The sequence below is a fragment of the Engraulis encrasicolus genome, chromosome 17, assembly GCF_034702125.1.
Source record: "Engraulis encrasicolus isolate BLACKSEA-1 chromosome 17, IST_EnEncr_1.0, whole genome shotgun sequence".
Taxonomy (NCBI): domain Eukaryota; kingdom Metazoa; phylum Chordata; class Actinopteri; order Clupeiformes; family Engraulidae; genus Engraulis; species Engraulis encrasicolus.
This window is the reverse complement of record NC_085873.1, coordinates 37,806,043-37,827,429: the sequence shown is the minus strand read 5'-3', so window position 1 is coordinate 37,827,429 and position 21,387 is coordinate 37,806,043. Positions and strand designations below refer to the sequence as shown.

At 39.3% G+C, this 21,387-nt stretch overlaps 1 protein-coding gene across 1 annotated transcript; it reads left to right on the top strand.

The window, feature by feature from the left end:
* vps25 (vacuolar protein sorting 25 homolog) lies at positions 1-15,408 on the top strand. The gene is made up of 6 exons (XM_063220730.1): positions 1-110; positions 681-826; positions 2,707-2,760; positions 5,325-5,413; positions 9,520-9,595; positions 13,000-15,408. Exons 1-6 carry the CDS (start codon positions 64-66, stop codon positions 13,110-13,112), a joined length of 525 nt encoding a protein of 174 aa, XP_063076800.1. The 5' UTR covers positions 1-63; the 3' UTR covers positions 13,113-15,408.
* The last annotated feature ends 5,979 nt before the right edge of the window (positions 15,409-21,387 follow it).

Sequence of the window (21,387 nt, the reverse complement as noted above, 5' to 3'; positions counted from 1 at the left end):
GATGAATTACACAGGATGATACAGCAGAAGAAGATTTGATGTTCCACAGAAGTCAGATTTGCAATGAGTTTTGAGTGGCCCTGGCAATATAATTTCCCCCCGTTTTTCACGTAAGTGACGCTTGCTTTTTCGCGCTATGTTCTCTAACTTCTTGTTTATGACACACATACTTATTGTAACATTTTGCTTTTGTCGCTGAGTTAGGTAACAGACGCAGAATCACTCCTAATGACCACAGCTAGCCGAGTGTGCTAGGGAAGTGTTAACAAGCTGTACTTTACTGTCATTTAATAGTGCATGTTTATGTGTTTATTAGCTGCCATTAGATTCATGAATTGTAAGTGTAGGACCTTGGTCAAGTATTGTTCTATGCTAGTATGTTAGCCTACGCTTTGAATTGGCCTGTTGCTCGATACCTGTTTTGGTACAGTACGTCTTGATTTATTGACAGTTCATCATCTGTCATAATTTAGCTAACCAACAGACTAGCATATTAGCGGCTATTTACCGCTGGGTTAAGTCTATTTGCCACGTGCATTGCGTCTTTGATGGGGTAATGAGCTCAAATGCTATGCTTATTTCCCGGAATTTGTAGCGGCAGTTTGGCTGGCATATTGCTCAGTCGGGTCAGATGTCAAGTCATGTGTGTGTGCGTGTGTCGGTCTTTTTTCGCCGGACAGGCTACAGCCCAATGTTGACACGCGACAAAAACAGCTGGCGGCCTGGTGCTCGCTCGCGCTGTCCTACTGCAGATTCCGGAAGCTGTACACACTGGACGTACTCGAGGCACAGGAGAGCCCGCTTTTCAACAACAAGAAGATAGAGAGTATCCTTTTCACACGCACTAGTGTGCAATGCAGCGCTCCCCACCTTTGCACATGTGCCTCTTCTGATAGAGAGAGAGAGAGAGAGAGAGAGAGAGAGAGAGAGAGAGAGATGGGTATTGACACTACAGTGAATAGAAGTGCAGCTCCTATTCAGTGTGTTGTCAATTACACTGCACACACAAGCAAATTGTAAACTAGTAGGCCTACCTACAATAAGCTGAAAACCTTAAAGCGTGAACTACCTGGCTACAACCGCTCTATAATTCCACAACAATTCACTGGTAGTAGGCCTATTATGGAAAGAGTAGGTTTGTGTTTGAAGGCTGGACAGGCAGACGTAGACGAGTGTTTCCCAACCTTGTTTTGTCCTGCGTTCCCTAAGCCCTTTTGTCATATGATGAGTACCCCTCTCACTCATGCTCTACTATATCTGTTCCTCTATCCCAATTTTGCTACACTAGATTTGTTGTTATCACATTTTTCCACGTACCCCCTGAGGTGTGCTCGTGTGACTGAGGTGTTCCCGCACTGTTCGTCCCACTCGGGGACGTGAACCTGCCACCTGGTCACCTAGATCGGTTCGGCAGTTCGAGGTACAGTACCAGACCGCTGAGCTAAAGGGCCGGTCCGATAGCCCAACGCTAGCGCACTGTATTGAGGCTTCGGGAGGGAGGTTTACTAACGGTCCACGCCACACTCTGCTAGTTGGCCTCCGTTACACATGCATGCCCCTTGTGGCACACGTATCCCTGGTTGGGAAACACTGACCTAGACTAGAGTTGTGTAAAGTAGCTTCAACATCATCAATCAGCAGCATGAAAGAGTGCAACAGAGGCAACAACAACACAATAAAAAACGTGGAAAGTGTAAATGCTGAAAGTGTGTGCATTGTAATGCAATACTACAGTGAATACTGTAAAGTTCAGTTCTGTTCAGTTCAATTCAGGCCATGGCCTGCAGCCTTAGGACAGAAACTCATCCCGTGTAGTAGTGTGTAATAACATTTATCAAGCTAGAATGTAGGTCACACACACCACCTCTTATTTGGTTCTTTTCCGGCAGAATTCCATTCAAGCCCAAACGGAGGTTTGAAAGGTGCAATTTAAAAATAATGCCATAATAGTGGTAAATATTGTAGTAGTGAAGATCCGTGCTGGCCACAAAGCCTTAGACTAGTAACTCCTCCTGGAAATGTGCGTAGGTTGTATGCAGTGAGGGGAAAAAATAATAACAAAAGGAATGTAGTGTATTACACACAACACCTTTTGTGAGCTTCCCTTGAATTTCCATGGCAGAAGCATAACATGCGAGCACAAACATGGAGATTTGGAAAGTCTTATGGAAAAGTGTCACGAGTGAATACAGAAGATGCTGTTCAATCAATACTGTATTGTGGGATTCACATGGCCTTAGGAGGGAATCACCTCAGATGCCTTTGCCAGTGTGTGCATTCCAATATGTGACCTTGCGTCCTCCACTTGTGCTTGTGGCCTCTTATCAGGAAGTAATACGTCATGATGATATTACTAACAACAGCATTATATTTCAATATCTCGCAAAAGCTCAATTGTAAAGTAATTTTATCATTTGCAAACTGGATGGTGAATGATGAACAGTCCCCCAAATATTGTTGTGGCTAGGCTGACAGCAGGGAAACTTAATTGTTTTTTTTCCACGGAGGCGGGGCATCAGCAAAGCGTGAGGCCACAAGCACAAGTGGAGGACGCAAGGTCGCATATTGGAATGCATCCATCGTGTAGGTTTCCGAGGTGTCTGTCAGGCCCATGGAGATGGGTGTTAGCGTGGGATTACCATGATTGTGGGGAAATTATCTGGGGCATTAAAGATGCTATTGAACTTAACAGCTTCCTCCCCCCAGGAAAGCTGTCAGTGGAGGCCATCCAAGTTGTCTTTGAAGAACTGAGAAAAAAAGGTTTGTTTCTCTCTCTCTCTCTCTCTCTCTCTCTCTCTCTCTCTCTCTCTCTCTCTCTCTCTCTCTCTCTCTCTCTCTCTCTCTCTTTCTCTCTCTCTCTCTCTCTCTCTCTCTGATCATGTGAATCACATATCACTTTAATTTTAGGGATGAGAGAAGAGAGAAAAACAAGATTGAAGGAAAGACAAGTTAGCTGGCCTACTTGTGAATAATGTTGTGTTGTGAATAATTGTCCTGTACAACCCCCGGGTTAGAAATGCCATTCACTGAAAAAATCCAAAGTTCTTAGTAGAAATACTGTGAAAACAACTTTCAGGGGTTAAATGGGGTTGAGATGGAATGACGGTGATAATCAAAGTAGTAAAAAAGTTATTGAAGTTTATCGAAGTTGAGCGTATTTACAACAAACAGCAATCTAAACATCTGGGGCGGCCGTGGTCTATAGTGGTTAAGGAGATGGGCTTTGGATCAGAGAGTTGCCAGTTCGAATCCCACCCCTTCACTCCCTATCCATGGTCGAAGTGCCCTTGAGCAAGGCACCTAACCTCACACTGCTCCAGGGCCTGTAACCAATACCCTGTTACTAAAAACAACTGTAAGTTGTTTTGGATGAAAAGCGTCCGCTAAGTGTAATTACAGCCGAGACAACTCTCTTCCTATCTAGCGAGGTCAGTTGCTCTTCGGAAGCTTAATTTAATTCTGAATACTAAATGTAAATAAGTATAATGTAATGGGTGAATGGAAAAGTACAGCTTCTATTTATCTCGTGTGTCTTACCCCTACCAGGGAATCTTATTCCTAGAAGGTTTCTCTGTAGCAAACTAGGTTAACCCATTTAAGCCTGATGCCGTGTATAAGCAAAATTTAACCCAGCCGCCTCGAGCTGCATGCACAGTAAAACATTGCAGCCAGTTAAACATAAAAATGTAAGCTGCCCTGCTGCCTTAAGTTTGTAAGTTAACTCAACTTGAGAAAGCATTGAGTTGAGTAGTTAAAGGGACACTCTGCAGGAAATGGTCAAAAAGGTACTGCAACTATGCTGCTTATTGAAATTGGGCTGCCTATTGCCAAATTTGATCTTTACATGAAAGTTTACTAAGTATTAAACAAATATTTTCTAGTATGGTCCAAGTACAGTCATTTTTGCAGCTAAAAATTGCTATTTTTGGAAATTCAAAATGGCGGACCATGGAGAAGTGTATGAAATGTATGAAAAGTGCAATTTTTCCAGTCATAATGAATACTTAGAATTTGATGCTGGTGGTAAGTATTCATGAAAAAAGGTAACATTAGTGAATGGGCAGCACAAATTCTGGAAATAAATAACTAAAAAATCTCACACAGTGTCCCTTTAAGCCTTGAGTTGAGTTAACTTGCGCTGTTTGTAGGTTAGCGTAGGTTTATGGCGTAGCCAGAGATTATTTAAGTATTTAGAGATATGCCAACATGATGGGTTTCTATGGGTACCTGACATGACCAGGTTCCGGTCTGCCTAAAGGGGCGTGTCATAATGCTCCTAGCATTGAATAGAACAGTCCTTAGGTCTGCCTAAAGGGAGATTCCCCCCCCCCAATAATAGAACCCGGAAACAATGGGCCAATGGAACCTCTCTCTCTCTACTCTCTCTGGCGTAGCCCCATAATGCACACCGTTCCACCAGTGGAATGCTGTAATAGTTGTTGAAAAAACTCACTACTATTGTACTACGCTACTGTGACATTACACAGGGCCTGTAGTAATACATTACGACTTTCATTGCCTTTCTGGTAACAGCAAATGTGAAGCAGGGGCTGTGTCTTTTAAAAAAAAAAAAAAAAAAATTGGGGTCTTTTTCCACTTTGGCAGGACAGTGTGAGAGGTGGACAGAAAGCAAATGGGGAGAGAGATGGGGAGGGGTCGGACCCGGGCCGGGAATCAAACCTGGGTCAGCCGCATGGTAGACAAGTGCCCTACCGGTTGGCCACGGCAGGGCCACACAGTGCACCTTTAACCCATTGACGCCTAAGGCACCTGCAAAAAAGGCTGCTGAATGCCTAAGCCCTTTTTAACCCTCTGAGGTCTAAGGCTTTTCAGAGGCTTTTAGGCTGCTTGCACCACCCTAGTATTTTCATTTCATATATATATATTTGGGATCTGGAAGGTCTGAGGTTTCTAATGGTGCGACTTATATGTTTCAATGACAAAAACTCACAGAGTTACAGATTTGTTTTTGGAGACACATTGCCCTCTGAAGGGCACTCGGACCTCAGAGGGTTAAGAAAAGCTGCCCTCAGCCTTTAAAAGCCTAAATATCTCCGCTTCTGAAGCACATAAAACTATGTAAAAAGTTACATTTAAACACATAAGACCCTCATCTTTCATTGGAATGTGTTCATTGATCTCAAACAAATAGAGATTTTTAATAAAGTTGTCTCAAACCTCATGAGCCTAAATGTTGCGTAATGCAGCTCCAGGCGCCAGGGCCAATGTTGCACAACGCAACATCAGGCATCAATGGGTTAACCATGTTCTTGAAAGATGGTCAATATCAATCCTGCGTGTCTGTCCTCTTCCCTGCTTTCCAGGGAATCTTGAGTGGCTGGACAAGAGTAAGAGCCGCTGCCTGATCATGTGGAGAAGACCAGAGGAGTGGGGCAACCTCATCTACCAATGGGTACAGTCCTTTACACTAATACAACCTCATCTACCAATGGGTACAGTCCTTTACACTAATTCAACTTCATCTACCAATGGGTACAGTCCTTTACACTAATTCAACTTCATCTACCAATGGGTACAGTCCTTTACACTAATACAACCGGTAACACTTTATTTTAGGGATACATCTATTAGCAGTAATATATACAATATTAATGCCTTAGTAAGTAAATTGTAAGGCATGTACTAAGCAAAATCAGACAGTTGTTAGACATTTATTCGCAAATGTCTTGTTCATGCACAATAAGGGATTTATTACCAATATAACCTTAGTAAGGACCTAGTAGACCTAGATTTCTATTTATGAGTAAGCAGTAAGGGTCAGAATACAATGTGTATAAGCTCCTGGTACACTGTGTGAACAAACCCTGAACAGTGTGAAAACAGATGTGGAATAAGGGTCCCTATTCTAAAGTGATGCATTGCTCAGCCCAGATGGCCTAGGGCATCCGCACTACCTAAGGCCCCCACACTACCTAGGGCTACCTACCTACACTACCTACTCCCCCCCGGGAAGCAAAGTGTAAGAATATTTCTGAATACACATTAGTTTCATTAGATATGTAGATCTCACTTACTCTAATCTATATGTAAATGTGTAATTGGAAGCATTATATAGCAAGGATTAGACGTAAACTTCTCAATGACGGTGGGTGGTGAGATGTCATTTTTTCATACACCAATTAGTTTTAATTGTAAAAACCCTACAATAAATGCAGAATATAACGATGAGTAATAAGTTTGGAAGCGAAACCAAGCTATTCCTTTGTGATAAACAAGCTAATGTTTGAGAAACTTAGCTCCAAGAAGTGCAGTGCATGATGGGTACGCCCTTAGTCAGAAATGCAATGCATGGCCAATGCAGCAATGATAATATTTCTGTTGTTACGTACATGGCAAATTGTTTGGATAGCAACTAAATTTCACGAGTGAGGGGAGGAGCTAAGGACGTAGGCTCAGAGCTGGGTAGGTTGTCTGTTGGCCTAGATTGCGTACCCATCATGCACTGCACTTCTTGAAGCTAATGTTCTCAAACATTAACTTAATTATCACAAAAGAATAGTTTAGTTTTGCTTCAAAACTATTATTCTAATGTTCTGCATTTATTTTGGGGGTTTTTACAATTAAAACTCAGTGGTATATGAAAAAAATTACATCTCACCAACCCACCGCCATTGACAAGTGTACGTTCAATCCTTGCTATATAAAGGCTCCTGTTACCTTCTTTACATTGTTATGGACAAGGGAAAACTAGATGACACAACTGGAAAGGATTAATTCTTTGATATACCTTTACACTTTGTAGATCGGGGGGGCTAGGAAGTGTGGGTGTGGGTGTGGGTGTGGGTGTGGGGGCCCTAGATAACGAGGGGGACTTTGGTAGCATGGAGGCCCTGAGCCATCTGGGCTGACCAATGCATCACTTTAGAATAGGGACCCTTTTTCCGCATCTGTTTTCACACTGTTCAGGGTTTGTTCACACAGTGTGTCGTGAGCTTATACACGTTGTATTCTGCCACTTACTACTTACTAATAAATAGAAATATAGGTCTACTAGGTCCTTACTAAGGTTATATTGGTAATAAATCCCTTATTGTGCATGAACAAGACATTTGTGAATACAGGCTTAACAACTGTCATATTTTGCTTAGTACATGCCTTACACGTTACTTACACAGGCATTAATATTGTATGTATTAGTGCTAATAGATGTATCCCTAAAATAAAGTGTTACCAACAACCTCATCTACCAATGGGTACAGTCCTTTACACTAATACAACCTCATCTACCAATGGGCAGTCATGGGTGAGCGGTTAGGGCGTCAGACTTGCATCCCAGAGGTTGCTGGTTCGACTCCCGACCCGCCAGGTTGGTGCCAGTGCTCAACCAGTGCTCTCCCCCATCCTCCTCCATGACTGAGGTACCCTGAGCATGGTACCGTCCCACCGCACTGCTCCCCATGGGGCGCCACTGAGGGCTGCCCCCTTGCACGGGTGAGGCATGAATGCAATTTCGTTGTGTGCAGTGTGCAGTGTTCACTTGTGTGCTGTGGAGTGCTGTGTCACAATGACAATGGGAGTTGGAGTTTCCCAATGGGCTTTCACTTTTCACTTTCGCTTTCAATGGGTACAGTCCTTTACACTAATTCAACTTCATCTACCAATGGGTACAGTCCTTTACACTAATACAACCTCATCTACCAATGGGTACAGTCCTTTACACTAATACAACCTCATCTACCAATGGGTACAGTCCTTTACACTAATACAACCTCATCTACCAATGGGTACAGTCCTTCACATTACTATTACCTTACACATGATTAGGCAGTTATTTAGGCAACTCGCTATACATAGAGATGACCAGAAGAGTGGGGCAACCTGATCTACCAGTGGCTACAGTCCTTTACATTACTATAAACATTAAAGGGACAGTTTGGTCAATTTCAACATGCAGTTGTATTGCTCACGCTACCCTTGACTTGTCAGTACCTGGTGATGCCACATTTCCGAGATATGAGCAATTCTAATGGGGGCAGCATTCGTTTACATTTTTAAAAAATGAAACATAGGCCAACTCCAAATATTTTCCCAAAAGGTACTGCTGTTTGCTAGTTGTCTGCTGATGTTTTATAACCTTTTGGATGTTTTTGGGAATAAATAAAAATGTTTTTTTGAAATGTAAACAAAGAGCTGCCCCCATTACAATGACCAGGATCTCGGAAACGGCTGAAGAAGAAGAAGAAGAAATCTCAGGCACTGACAAGTCCAGGGTAGTGTGAGCATTACAACTGCATGTTGAAATTGACCAAACTGTCCCTTTAACATTACAAGTGATTAGGCAGTTATTTAGTTACAGGGTGAATTTGGTATACATAGAGATGGCCAGCGGAGTGGGGCAACCTCATCGCTGATCACTAGAGATGCACCGGATCCTGATTTTTAGGATCCTACCCGATACCGATATCCTGTGTATCTCTACTGATCACACCATTGGTTATCATTAATTCTGAGATGTAGCATATGTGTGAGATCTAGCCGGGAATGCGAGGTGGATTGGAAAATAGGTTTGATCAGTCCATTACAGCCCAGTCAAATTTGTTGACTTTCCAAGCCCCATGAGCTGTCTGGAAGGGACAGAGACTTGCGCGCCCCGTTGGTCTGCCACGGTTTCCTGGTGTTTGATTGGTCCCTGCTTGTGTCCTTGTATGGTTATTACCCAGATATTTGTTTTTCTGTTTCATGACACAACGATGTCACCTCAAACCAAGGTGTCATAAATGATCTGTCTAGACATGCGTTTTCTAGGAACCGTTTTCAGGAGGCGGTTAACACATTCTAATGGCCCTGGGTCTGCGTGTGGCATTCCTCCCAGGTGGTGTGACAAAAATAATTCAAACTACACAGCCAGGGGCGCAACTACAGTATGCAACGTATGCTGTGCAGGGGGGCGCCAGAGAGAGGGGGGCGCCAAAAAGAGAGGGTAAAAGAGGGAGAATACTGTTAGATTCAAAAACAGATGCATATTTCAAGGGTCACAAGGGTTTAACAAGGGGCGTAATCACAAGCCCATAACAAATAATTTTTTTTTTGGAGGGGGGGCACCAAAATAGTTCTTGCATACCCCCTCAGAAATGAGTAGTTGTGCCCCTGTACACAGCAATGGCCCAGCCGTGACTCAATTTGCTGGGCACTGCACCTCTACACCGGCGACCCGGGTTTGATGCCCTCCCCGTCTCTTTCTCCTCGGGCATCTCACTCTAACTGTCCTGTCACTAATAAAGGCAAAATCCCCCCAGAAAATGTTTTAAAAAAAAATACAGTGCAGCAATTAGGACCAGGACAGGAGTACGGGACAGTGGTTAGGACTTCATTGTGTATCGGGGCCGTGTTGCATTCAATACTGATGCTGATCTGTTGTTTTATTTTATTTTATTTATTTATTTATTTATTTCTCTCTCTCTCTCTCTCTCTCTCTCTCTCTCTCTCTCTCTCTCTCTCTCTCTCTCTCTCTCTCTCTCTCTCTCTCTCTCTCTCTCTCTCTCTCTCTCTCTCTCTCAGGTGTCTAAGAACGGCATGGTCAATTCAGTGTTCACGTTGTACGAGCTCGCCAATGGGGATGACACAGAAAGTGAAGGTATGAGATGGAATCTCTCTCTCTCTCTCTCTCTCTCTCTCTCTCTCTCTCTCTCTCTCTCTCTCTCTCTCTCTCTCTCTCTCTCTCACTCACACACACACTCTCATTCCCTTTCTCTATTTGTTTCCTTATAACTTTATATTTGCAGTAATACTGCAGTATAATACCCTCGTCATGTCACATCATTGCAACACTGCACAAATTGAATTAGACGCTTGGTTAATTAATGGCAATTCGATTCTGCCTTCTTTCAACCTTCGATATTGTTCTAAAATAGAAGAAGCAACTTTTGCATCTATGTGAAGAGTAGACAGTGACTTTGTTGATCCCCTGTCAAGATACAAGTGTGTGTCAAGTCAGGTGTACTTTATTGTCAAAAATCTATGAAACCGGGTTAGCACAGAAGTTTGAAATTGTGTTTGACCAGTCTCGAATGTGCAGTTTAACTAAAAATGTTGAATAAGACATTGTGATTAATCTCTCTCTCTCTCACACACACACACACTCTCTCACTCTCACTCTCACTCTCACTCTCACTCTCACACTCACTCACTCACTCACACACACACACACACACACACACACACACACACACACACACACACACACACACACACACACACACACACACACACACACACACACACACACACACACCTAACCCACTACTCATACATGAATTTACAACTCTCTCTCAGACACATTCATTCACAACATACACACAGACAAATACACACTCACACATGTGCAGTAAAGTCACGTGTGTTATGCGTGTGTGAGTTCATGTATAATACGTTTTTGCCTCGATACATTGAGGTGAACGAGTTTAGGTGAGGGCGAGAGAGAAAGGTTAAGCCAAAGTGTGTTGGGAAACTGCCCTTCTCTCACCAAAGGCTCACTGATTAACTGGGGTTAAAGTGATACTGTCCCATTTTTGGAAATAAGCTTATTTTACACCTCCCCTAGAGTTAAATAATAGGGTTTTACCGTTCTCCTATACTTTCAACCGTTCTCTGGGTACGGCAGTGCAAATTTTGCCTCCAAGCTAGCAGTTAACATTGAGTCCTATGAGACCAGTTAGCCGCCAGCTGGTCTCATAGGACTCAATGTTAACTGCTAGCATAGAGGTAAAATTCGCACTACCATAGTCAGAGAACGACTGAAAGTACAGGAGAAAGGTAAAACTCAACTCAAACTCAAGGGGAGGTGTAAAATAAGCTTATTTCCAAAAATGGGACAGTATCACTTTAAAGCTGTGTAAAGTAGATCTTTAAAGCGGCATAAAGCTACCAAAGAGGTCATTTGGCAAAACTGTGCTAATGCACCAAACATTGTGTGTAAAGAAGTTCTGAGGCACTCAAGGTTGCAGGGTTTTTTTGTAGCCAAATAAAAAGTATACAAAAGTCGCAACCTTGAGGGCCTCAGAACTTCTCTTCCTGGACTAAACTTTAGAGCCCCTACACTGATGAGCACCAAGGAAAAAGGAGAAGACCCAGAAGCACTCCAATTACCTGCTTGTGTTTTATTACGTGTAAATTATAATGATTATTATAATAAAAGTAATTGAATGCAATAGCTTTTCTTAAGAAAGTGAGGACTCCAGGCTCTTCTATTAGATGATTTACCTCTTAACTTCAACTTAACTTTTCCTGAACCAGCTTGTAGTATACTGTAGGCCCCACAGCTGCATCACATCTAAACAGCTTAACAGAATCAACAGATGAAAGCTAAATACAGTATACACAGACAACTAAAGACACACACAACTAACTGTGGGGTCTGAAATAAACTGTGACTTTTGTGTACTTTTAATAAACGGTTGTGTGGTATGGCATGTCTTGTGGTAGTTTTCTGGTCCACCAAGGGAGATGTATTTGTGAAGGAATGAATCCGTTTAACCCTCATTTTGCATACATCCACGTATTCTATTTTTTTTTAAATGAACCATTTGACACCATTCTGCCATTTTCAGAAATATGTCATTTATTAGACACGTTGCAGAGTAACTGGTCTCTGTTAGTGGCTGTGCCTGTGCTTTTCCAGTTCTCTGTTTGCGTGTGTGTGTGTGTGTGTGTGTGTGTGTGTGTGCGTGTGCGTGTGCGTGTGCGTGTGCGTGTGCGTGTGCGTGTGCGTGTGCGCGTGCGCGTGCGCGTGCGCGTGCGCGTGTGCGCGCGCGTGCGTGTGTAGACTTGCACATGCGTGCACATGCATACTCATAGCTATACAGCTCCAGGCCTTTTTATTAGAATACCATGAAAAAGTTGATTTATTTCCATAATTCCATCAATAATGTTAAACTGTCATGGATTGTAGATTCATGGCCCAGTTTTGTAACTATTCCAATCATTATTTTTTTTCTTTTTATATACGTTGGCGTTCCAGCTTAAAAAAACCATGAATTGGGGAATTCTCATTATTAGAATATTGTTATAAATAACAGTGCATGGGAGTTATGGAAGCCCAGATATCCTTGATGCTTTGCTGTCAGCTGTTCTTGTTTGTTGACCTGGTGCCCCACACTTCACTCTTCAATATACCCTGTAGATTTCCATGCCACGTTTTGGTGTTAACTCACCAGTTTAATTCTAAATCACCAAAAATGAAACCCCATTGAAAATGAATGGGGTTTCATTTCTGGTTATTTAGAATTAAACTGGTGAGTTAGCGCCAAAACGTGGCATGGAAATCTACAGGGTATATTGAAGAGTGAAGTGTGGGGCACCAGGTCAACAAACAAGAACAGCTGACAGCAAAGCATCAAGGATATCTGGGCTTCCATAACTCCCATGCACTGTTTTTGCCATTGACTTCAATGTTAAACGCATCATGGCCATTATGAAGACAGAGAATGTCCTAACCAAGTATTGACCATTGCATGTTATGTAGAAAGTACCAAATTTCAACTGATTTAATGTGACCCGAATTTTGATGAAGAAAAATGTGATTTTATAACAATATTCTAATAATGCGAATTCCCCAATTCATGGGTTTTTTGAGCTGGAAGGCCAACGTATATAAAAAGAAAAAAATTAATGATTGGAATAGTTAAAAAACTGGGCCATGAATCTACAATCCATGACAGTTTAACATTATTGATGGAATTATGGAAATAAATCAACTTTTTCATGGTATTCTAATAAAAAGGCCTGGAGCTGTATGTGCAGTATATGCTCTCTCCGTCCGTGTGTGTGTGTGTGTGTGTGCATGTACATGGCTATATGTATACGCATTCTCATGGCTATATGTCTATGTTCTCTGTTACCCAGAGTTCCATGGGCTGGAGGAGGGCATGCTGCTACGTTCTCTTCAGGCGCTGCAGACGTGTGTGTGTGTGTGTGTGTGTGCGTGTGTGTACGTTGTGCGCGCATACTCATGGCTCTCTGTCTATGTTCTCTGTTTCCCAGAGTTCCATGGGCTGGAGGAGGGCATGCTGCTACGTTCTCTTCAGGCGCTGCAGACGGACGGCAAGGCGGAGCTCTTCACCATGGACGACAGCAAGGGCGTCAAGTTCTTCTGAGGCGCTCGACCCGCCCACACGCCCGTCCGCCCAGCCAGCAGGCTGCAAACCTGGGGTGTGTTTCTCGAAAGTGTAGTTGTTAGCCAGTTTGCAACTTGGGTAGCTGCCAATGGGAAATTGCATTGCAGACAACAAAGTAGCTAATGTCGTTAGCAACTATGGTTTTGAGAAATGCACCCCTGCATAGTCTTTTTTCAGAAAGCGTGAGCGAACAGCAGCGTTCATATTTAGTAGTAAAGCCGCACTCTCGGGTGTGATTCTTGTATTTTATTCTAGTAGTTGGTTAGCATGACAGACAGACGTTTCGGCGTTCTGCGTCAGACACTGAAGAAGGCTTAGGCTGAAACGTCTGTCTGTCATGCTAACCCACTACAAGAATAATATAAAAGAATCGCACCCGAGAGTGCGGCTTTTCTACTAAACATGTAGATCTGCATATACCTACCATAGCTCTACATGGGGGTCGGGGGTGAAAGGTCACGGATGGGTCATTAGGTTGGGGTCTATGGTAGTAGAAGGTGCAAACTAAACGGGGAATTAAAGGAACACTATGCAACCGTTCCAAGGTTTAGAAATCATCCTCGCAATGTTGTTAGAGGGATGTATGACTCTACCTTACATGCTGTGTCAAAAGCCACACTTGGCCATTCGGCTCTTGCCAAGTCAAGTCATCATCGCCTATGGAGTTGACGCGTGAATATTTAACTCAGGCCTGTTAGCGAGAGCCTCTAACCTAATGTTCCATAGTGTTGCTATTAGCAGACAGGTGACGGGATTTAGAAAATAAACGTTAAACTTCATAATAAGGAGGGTCTTAAAGAGCCAATGGCACATGGGACCTGTGACATTTGCGTATACGTTTTTTTGTTTGTTTGTTTGTTTGTTTTTTGTTTTGATGGTTGCCTAGAGGCATAACCAACACTCCTCTGTATCATCCCCAAACAAAGACGGAAAGTTTGGCTTGTGTTGAAACCCCCCCGACCCCTCGAAACTCCAAAAACGTCTCGCATTTTAAATTATGTGATTATTGTAAGGAAATAAATTGGTGGATTTTTTTTTTAACTCCCCAAGGGAATATAAAAGAAAGTTGGAAAATGGCTTTGTGGGGCTGTTGAGGAAACTTGCATGCTGTACACATGTGTAACTAACACCCAGGAAGTGATCAAGTCGAAAAGTAGGAAATGATGTCATAGTCCTAACCCAGGAAGTCAAATATTATCAATAATGCGGTAGTGGAGAAAACATCTTCAGCTGATATGTACTCCACTGGTGACGTTAGAAGAGAGCTGTTTCTCTGTTTGTTGCTGTTTACTCTCTTGATAAAGAGAAAAGTGAAACCTCCTACCCTCTAGCAATGAGTAATACCTCCTCAGCCTCAAAAACTCCATGGGGGTCTAACTCAATATCTAACCACCCATCCTCTTCAGGTGCCTGTGATCTCGTGTTTCATAAATGAGAAAATAACCTTTTGCGTTCTTGACTCGCAGTATGAAACCACAAGCGAAAGGAGATGGGATGGATGGTTGGATATGAAGCCTTTCGTTGCAAAACGATGCATTTTTAACTTTAACTAAAAATTATTGGAAATGACTGTTCAGAAATCCGATCATCTGTGTGTTAGTTCTTGACATTCAAACATTTTGAGAACATACTTAAATTTCAAACCATATAAAATGCATTTTTATGCCCAAAACAAAAATTTAAATTTCCCAGAATGTTCCAAAATGGATATACGTCATTTTTGCAACAAAGCTTTTCCTATTGAGTTGGACTCCATCTTATACTCCTGTATTATAATCTGGTGCCTGTGTACCTATCTAGTTCTGAACTAGAGGAGAAGTGTTGCCCTCTCTACAGCTCCCAACGGCAACATTTACAGTCGAATGCAGTGATGGGATGGGATACATACAGTACAGTGAATTACAGCAGAGGAAAGACACATCTCTTTGAGGACACTCGGAACACACACACACACACACTCACACACACACACACGTGTACATGTTACTATCTTTCTACATCCTCTGTCTCTCTCTCTCTTTTTCTTCTCTTGCTCTCTCTCTCTCTCTCTTTCTCTCTCTCTTCATGTTTTCTTCTTATTCTGTTTCTCTGTCTTCCCGCTCTGAGACAAACACACTGACATACATACAAAGTCAGCTATAAAAACCTCCTGGTAGCATCATGTACCTCTGTGCAAATCTATCTCTGCTCCTTTTTTTACCCGTGAAATACTGTACAAATAAAAGAGACCCGATCTCTGGTCATCTTTGTAAAATCAAAGCTGCTGTTTGTCATTCCTTAGCCGGGTGTGTGTGTACCAGGGCTTGACACTGGCACCTGCCAACCGGCCAAATGCTGGTAACACTTGGTTGTGGCTGGTAACAATTTCAGTGCCACTAGCCAATTTGGCAGGTAGAACCTAGCTTATTCTGTGGTTTGATATATCAGAATAGCGTATATTCTGCACTTTGCCCCTTTTGTATCAACTGTTTGTATTTAAGTTCAAGAAAAAGTTCTGTTACTCGCGTCATGATAAAAAAAGGAAATAAAATCTGTGGCTGGTGGAATACCTGAATGGCTACTGACTTGGGAAAACCACTAGCCACTGTGGCCGGCGAGCGAAAAAGTTAATGTCAAGCCCTGGTGTGTACGTGTGTGCGCCGCCGTGTGCCTCCGGACAGGGGACAAAAGGGTTAGTTGTCCCGAGCCCAGGGGGGAAGGGGGAATGGAATTGGGTCCGCATTACAATGTATGTATTATTGATAGCGGGGGTCTTTTCAGACAAATGTATCCTGGGCCCTGTCTTATGGTCAAACTGAAATGGCAAAACTAAAATATAAAAGCATCTGTTAAAGTTAAGCTACATTTTATTTTCTCACATATTGGTGTGCAAAAAAATGCAGAAATGTAGTGTACAAATCCCACTTTGTTTATCAATTCAATTTCATTGGGAACAGAGGATTTATTTGCAAAAGTTTGCGATTGAATGTGATCCCTAGACCTAGAGCAATACTACCTACACTACCTTAAGTGGTCACAAGGGGAGCTTGTGAACTGCATGAAGAGACAGAGGCTCCTCTGACGGCTGTGCTATTTTTGCTAGGCAGGCAGTCATCTCAAGATTGTGTTATTCTTTCAATAGTGTCTTTGCAAGGTTGCGCATTCTTGTGAGAACTTATAGACTGATAATGAGTGTAGCTGTGGTTCATTAATAAGTTGTGCGTAAATTCCTGAACTTGCTTGCAGTATGTATTTCTTTTATTATAAATATTATCCTACCTACCCTATATAAATATTATCATAAACATTAGCATCTCATTTTATTATATGAATTAAGTTCATTATGTCTAACTGTTTAACTTAAACACTTAGTGGTTTCTTTTGCCTTAAGACATGTAAAAGTTTTTATCTTTTACCTGACATGTTTCGACGGTGTTACTTCCGTCTTCATCAGAGGGTCACTGTGATGTTGATGAGTGACGTGCTTTTAAAAACAGCTGATGTTGTTGTGGAGGTGTGACCTCCCTGCCAATAATGACACACCTGGACCACCATCCTAAGAGGACAACTGTAACAACAGGAGGTGTGACCAACCTGTCATTATTGACAGGGAGGTCACACCTCCACAACAACATCAGCTGTTTTTTAAAGCACGTCACTCATCAACATCACAGTGACCCTCTGATGAAGACGGAAGTAACACCGTCGAAACATGTCAGGTAAAAGATAAAAACTTTTACATGTCTTAAGGCAAAAGAAACCACTAAGTGTTTAAATCTCATTTTATTGTTACCTATCATGTTCATTAATATTAGATGGAATCTTTTGAACAAAGAAGTCAGAATTTGTTATAGACAGCCCAGGTCAAAAAAATGTGTACTTAAGTGTACTTTAAATATATTTAATTTTCTGAAAGTATATTTTAAGTACACTCTATTTATCAAGTACAGTACTTAAGTATGGTATTTAAAAATATACTTATAGTTTAGTGTATTTTAAATATATTTTAAAATCATTTGTATTATTAAAGTTATGTACTTAAATATAGTTTTATAAAATATACTGTTAGTGTATTGTATTTTAAATGTATTTTAAGTATATTTGTATTTTAAAAGTAATGTGCTAAGTGTAGTATTGTAAAATATACTATTAGTGTATTATATTTTAAGTGTATTTCAAGTATATTTGTATTTTAAAAGGAATGTGCTAAAGTGTAGCATTATAAAGTATACTATTAGTGTATTATACTTTAAGTGTATTTTAAGTATCTTTGTATTTTAAAAGTTATATACTTAAGTGTAGTATTATAAAATACACTATTAGTGTATTGTATTTAAATGTATTGTAAGTACATTTGTATTTTAAAAGTAATGTGCTAAGTGTAGTATTGTAAAACATACTATTAGTGTATTATATTTTAAGTGTATTTCAAGTATATTTGTATTTTAAAAGTAATGTGCTAAAGTGTAGCATTATAAAGTATACTATTAGTGTATTATACTTTAAGTGTATTTTAAGTATCTTTGTATTTTAAAAGTTATATACTTGAGTGTAGTATTATAAAATACACTATTAGTGTATTGTATTTAAATGTATTGTAAGTACATTTGTATTTTAAAAGTAATGTGCTAAAGTGTAGTATTGTCAAATATACTATTAGTATATTGAATTTTAAGTCTTTTTTTAATTACATTTGTATTTTAAAAGTAATGTGCTAAAGTGTAGCATTATACAGTATACTGTTAGTGTATTATATTTTAAGTGTATTTTAAGTATCTTTGTATTTTAAAAGTCATGTACTTAAGTGTAGTATTATGAAATACACTATTAGTGTATTGTATTTAAATGTATTTTAAGTACATTTGTATTTTAAAAGTAATGGGCTAAAGTGTAGCATTATAAAGTATACTATTAGTGTATTATATTTTAAGTGTACTAAGTGTGGTACTGTTAAATATACTATTAGTATATTAAATTTTAAGTCTATTTTAAGTACATTTGTATTTTAAAAGTAATGTGTTAAAGTGTAGTATTATAAAATACACTATTAGTGTATTGTATTAAAATGTATTGTATTTGAAAACATACTATTAGTGTAGTATATTTTAAGTGTATTTTAAGTGTATTTGTATTTTAAAAGTAATGTGCTAAAGTTTGGTATTAGAAAGAATATTTGAAACGTACTTAAAGTTAAGTATGATTTTAGTATATTAAGTACACTTGTACAAAGTTTGATTTTAGTACCAAAAAGTCAACTTAAAATGTGTTAAAGCTCTACTTATATTTCAAGTGTATTTAAGTATACTATAAGTTGTCCCAAAATAACACAACTTAAGTATGTACTTCTGCAGCATGCTATAAAGTGCTTTCTTATGACCTTGAAATAGATTTGTAGCATACTTCAAATAGTTACACTTAACCACATGTTAAAGTACACATTAAACATCTTTTAAAGTGAATTAGTAAGTATATTTAAAATGTACTTACAGTTAAGTATGATTTTAGTATATTAAGTACACTTCTGCAAAGATTGATTTTAGTACCAAAAAGTCAGCTTAAAATGTCTTAAAGCTCTACTTAATCATACTTCAAGTGTATTTAAGTATACTATAAGTTGTCCCAAAATAACATTCTTTAAATACACACTTTTGAAGTATATTTTAAATACAAAAATACATACTTATTAAGTATATTAAGTACACTTTTTTCACCTGGGTACTTTTTTTTAACCATCATTTTAGTGTATTTTAACCTAGGCTTATTTATTCATTATGCTTTGTAACATTAAATAACCTTCCACCTTCCATTTTGTTAATGTATTTTCATGGTAAAAACACCATATTGAAGAGCACAAACAGATCTTAAAAAGGCATGTAAGGCCTTACCTATTACACTTTTAAGCACAATACTGAAGTCTGTACTTAAGTTGTGTTATTAGTGTATTAAGTGCACTTTAAGTGTACTTTTTGGTGCACAAATTAAACATGTAAAAGTGTCTTTAATTCGATAAAAGCATACCACCACCAATGATTTCCAAGTATTATTATTAAGTATATAAAAGTATACTTAAAGTGTACTACTCAAGACTATTACTTCAAGAACGTAATTGTGCCCGTTGTATCACAGGTAGTTGTGGTCTAGTGGTTAGAGTGCAGGTCTGTGGTTCAGTGAATTGTGGGTTCAAATCCTGGTTGAGGCAGTGGTTGTTGTCTGAAGTGAAGGTGAAAGGAAGGTTCATGTGAATGGCTGATGATTGTGAACAAGACAATGTACAATGGAAATGAGTAATTAGAAATTACATTGATGTTTTTTTCATATACTTTTGAAATATATTTAAAGTGTACTTAAAATAAATATATTTGAAATGTGCTTAAAGTAAAATCTACTTGTAGTATACTTAAAATACATTTAGAGTCAATACACTTAAAATGTACTTAAAGCGATTTTTGTGAATATATTTGAAATGTACTTAAAGTAAAGTATGCTTTAGTACATTAAGTGCACTTGTACAAAGTTTGATTTTAGTACAAAAAAGTAAACTTAAAATGTGTTTAAGCTCTACTTAATCATACTTCAAGTGTATTTAAGTGCACTATAAGTTGTCCCAAAATAACACAACTTAAGTATATACTTCTGCAGCATGCTATAAAGTACTTTCTTGTGACATTGAAATAGATTTCTAATGTACTTAAAATGCACTTATCTGCATGCTAAAGTACACATTAAACACATTTTAAAGTTATTTGGTTAGTATACTTACAATGTACTTAAAATAAAGTATATTTTTAGTATATTAAGTACACTTGTACAAAGTTTGATTTTAGTACAAAAAAGTCAACTTAAAATGTGATTAAGCTCTACTTAATTATATTTCAAGTGTATTTAAGTATACTATAAGTTGTCCCAAAATAACACAACTTAAGTATGTTCTTCTGCAGTATACTATAAAGTACTTTCTCATGACATTGAAATAGATTTCTAATGTACTTAAAATGCACTTATCCACATGCTTAAGTTCACATTAAACACATTTTAAAGTGACTTGGTTAGTATACTTATAATGTACTTAAAGTTAAATATATTTTTAGTATATTAAGTACACTTGTACAAAGTTTGATTTTAGTACAAAAAAGTCAACTTAAAATGTGATTAAGCTCTACTTAATTATATTTCAAGTGTATTTAAGTATACTATAAGTTGTCCCAAAATAACACAACTTAAGTATGTACTTCTGCAATATACTATAAAGTACTTTCTCATGATGCTAAAATAGATTTCTAATGTACTTAAAATGCACTTATCCGCATGCTAAAGTACACATTAAACACATTTTAAAGTGACTTGGTTAGTATACTTATAATGTACTTAAAGTTAAATATATTTTTAGTATATTAAGTACACTTATACAAAGTTTAATTTTAGTACAAAAAAGTCAACTTAAAATGTGTTTAAGCTCTACTTAATTATATTTCAAGTACATTTAAGTATACTATAAGTTGTCCCAAAATAACATTCTTTAAATACACACTTTTGAAGTACACTTTAAATACAATAAAACGTACTTATTAAGTATATATTAAGTACACTTTTTTTTACTTGGGATGGCTATGATTCATCTAAAAACATAAATAAAATACAGTTTTAAAAAGTTATGAAATAGGATAAAGTTTATTTTTTCCCTTTTGTAACACTGATGTCTTTTTCCCCTCTATCATCCCTAACCCCATCATTAGTATTAGCTCTTTTGCAAATAATACACCGACAGTATATGGTCCACGCAAACAGCAGACTCAGCTGATAGAGCTGGTACTGGTACTGGAAAAGGTGAGAGGACATCTATAGGGGAGGTTCTCTCTCTCTCTCTCTCTCTCTCTCTCTCTCTCTCTCTCTCTCTCTCTCTCTCTCTCTCTCTCTCTCTCTCTCTCTCTCTCTCTCCTCCCCCCCGGTCAGGCTAAGCTCTCCTTGTTAATATTGAAGCCAGGAGGCTGCCAGCTTGTGTTTGCCGATGCTAACCCCTGGCCTCTGGTTAGACAGTATGTAGGCCACATGCTATAGCCTAGCGCTAGCTCTACAGGAGACCCACTCTTTAAGTTAACACACATGTTATATGCAGGGCTGAACTGGCCATCGGGCATATCTGGCATTTCCTGGTGGGCCCTGCACTCTCGTGGAGGGCCCAGTTCTGCGCCACTAATAATGTTATGAGGGGGTCCCTTAAATCCAAAAGTGCCCGGGCCCTATTTCTCTCCCTCTCCGGCCCTGATTATGTGGGTCA

Coding starts and splice junctions, on each gene's coding strand:
- vps25 (XM_063220730.1), top strand. CDS start 64: ATGAGTTTTGAGTGGCCCTGGCAATATAATTTCCCCCCGTTTTTCAC. Junction 111..680: donor AATTTCCCCCCGTTTTTCAC/GTAAGTGACGCT, acceptor TTCGCCGGACAG/GCTACAGCCCAATGTTGACA. Junction 5,414..9,519: donor GCAACCTCATCTACCAATGG/GTACAGTCCTTT, acceptor TCTCTCTCTCAG/GTGTCTAAGAACGGCATGGT.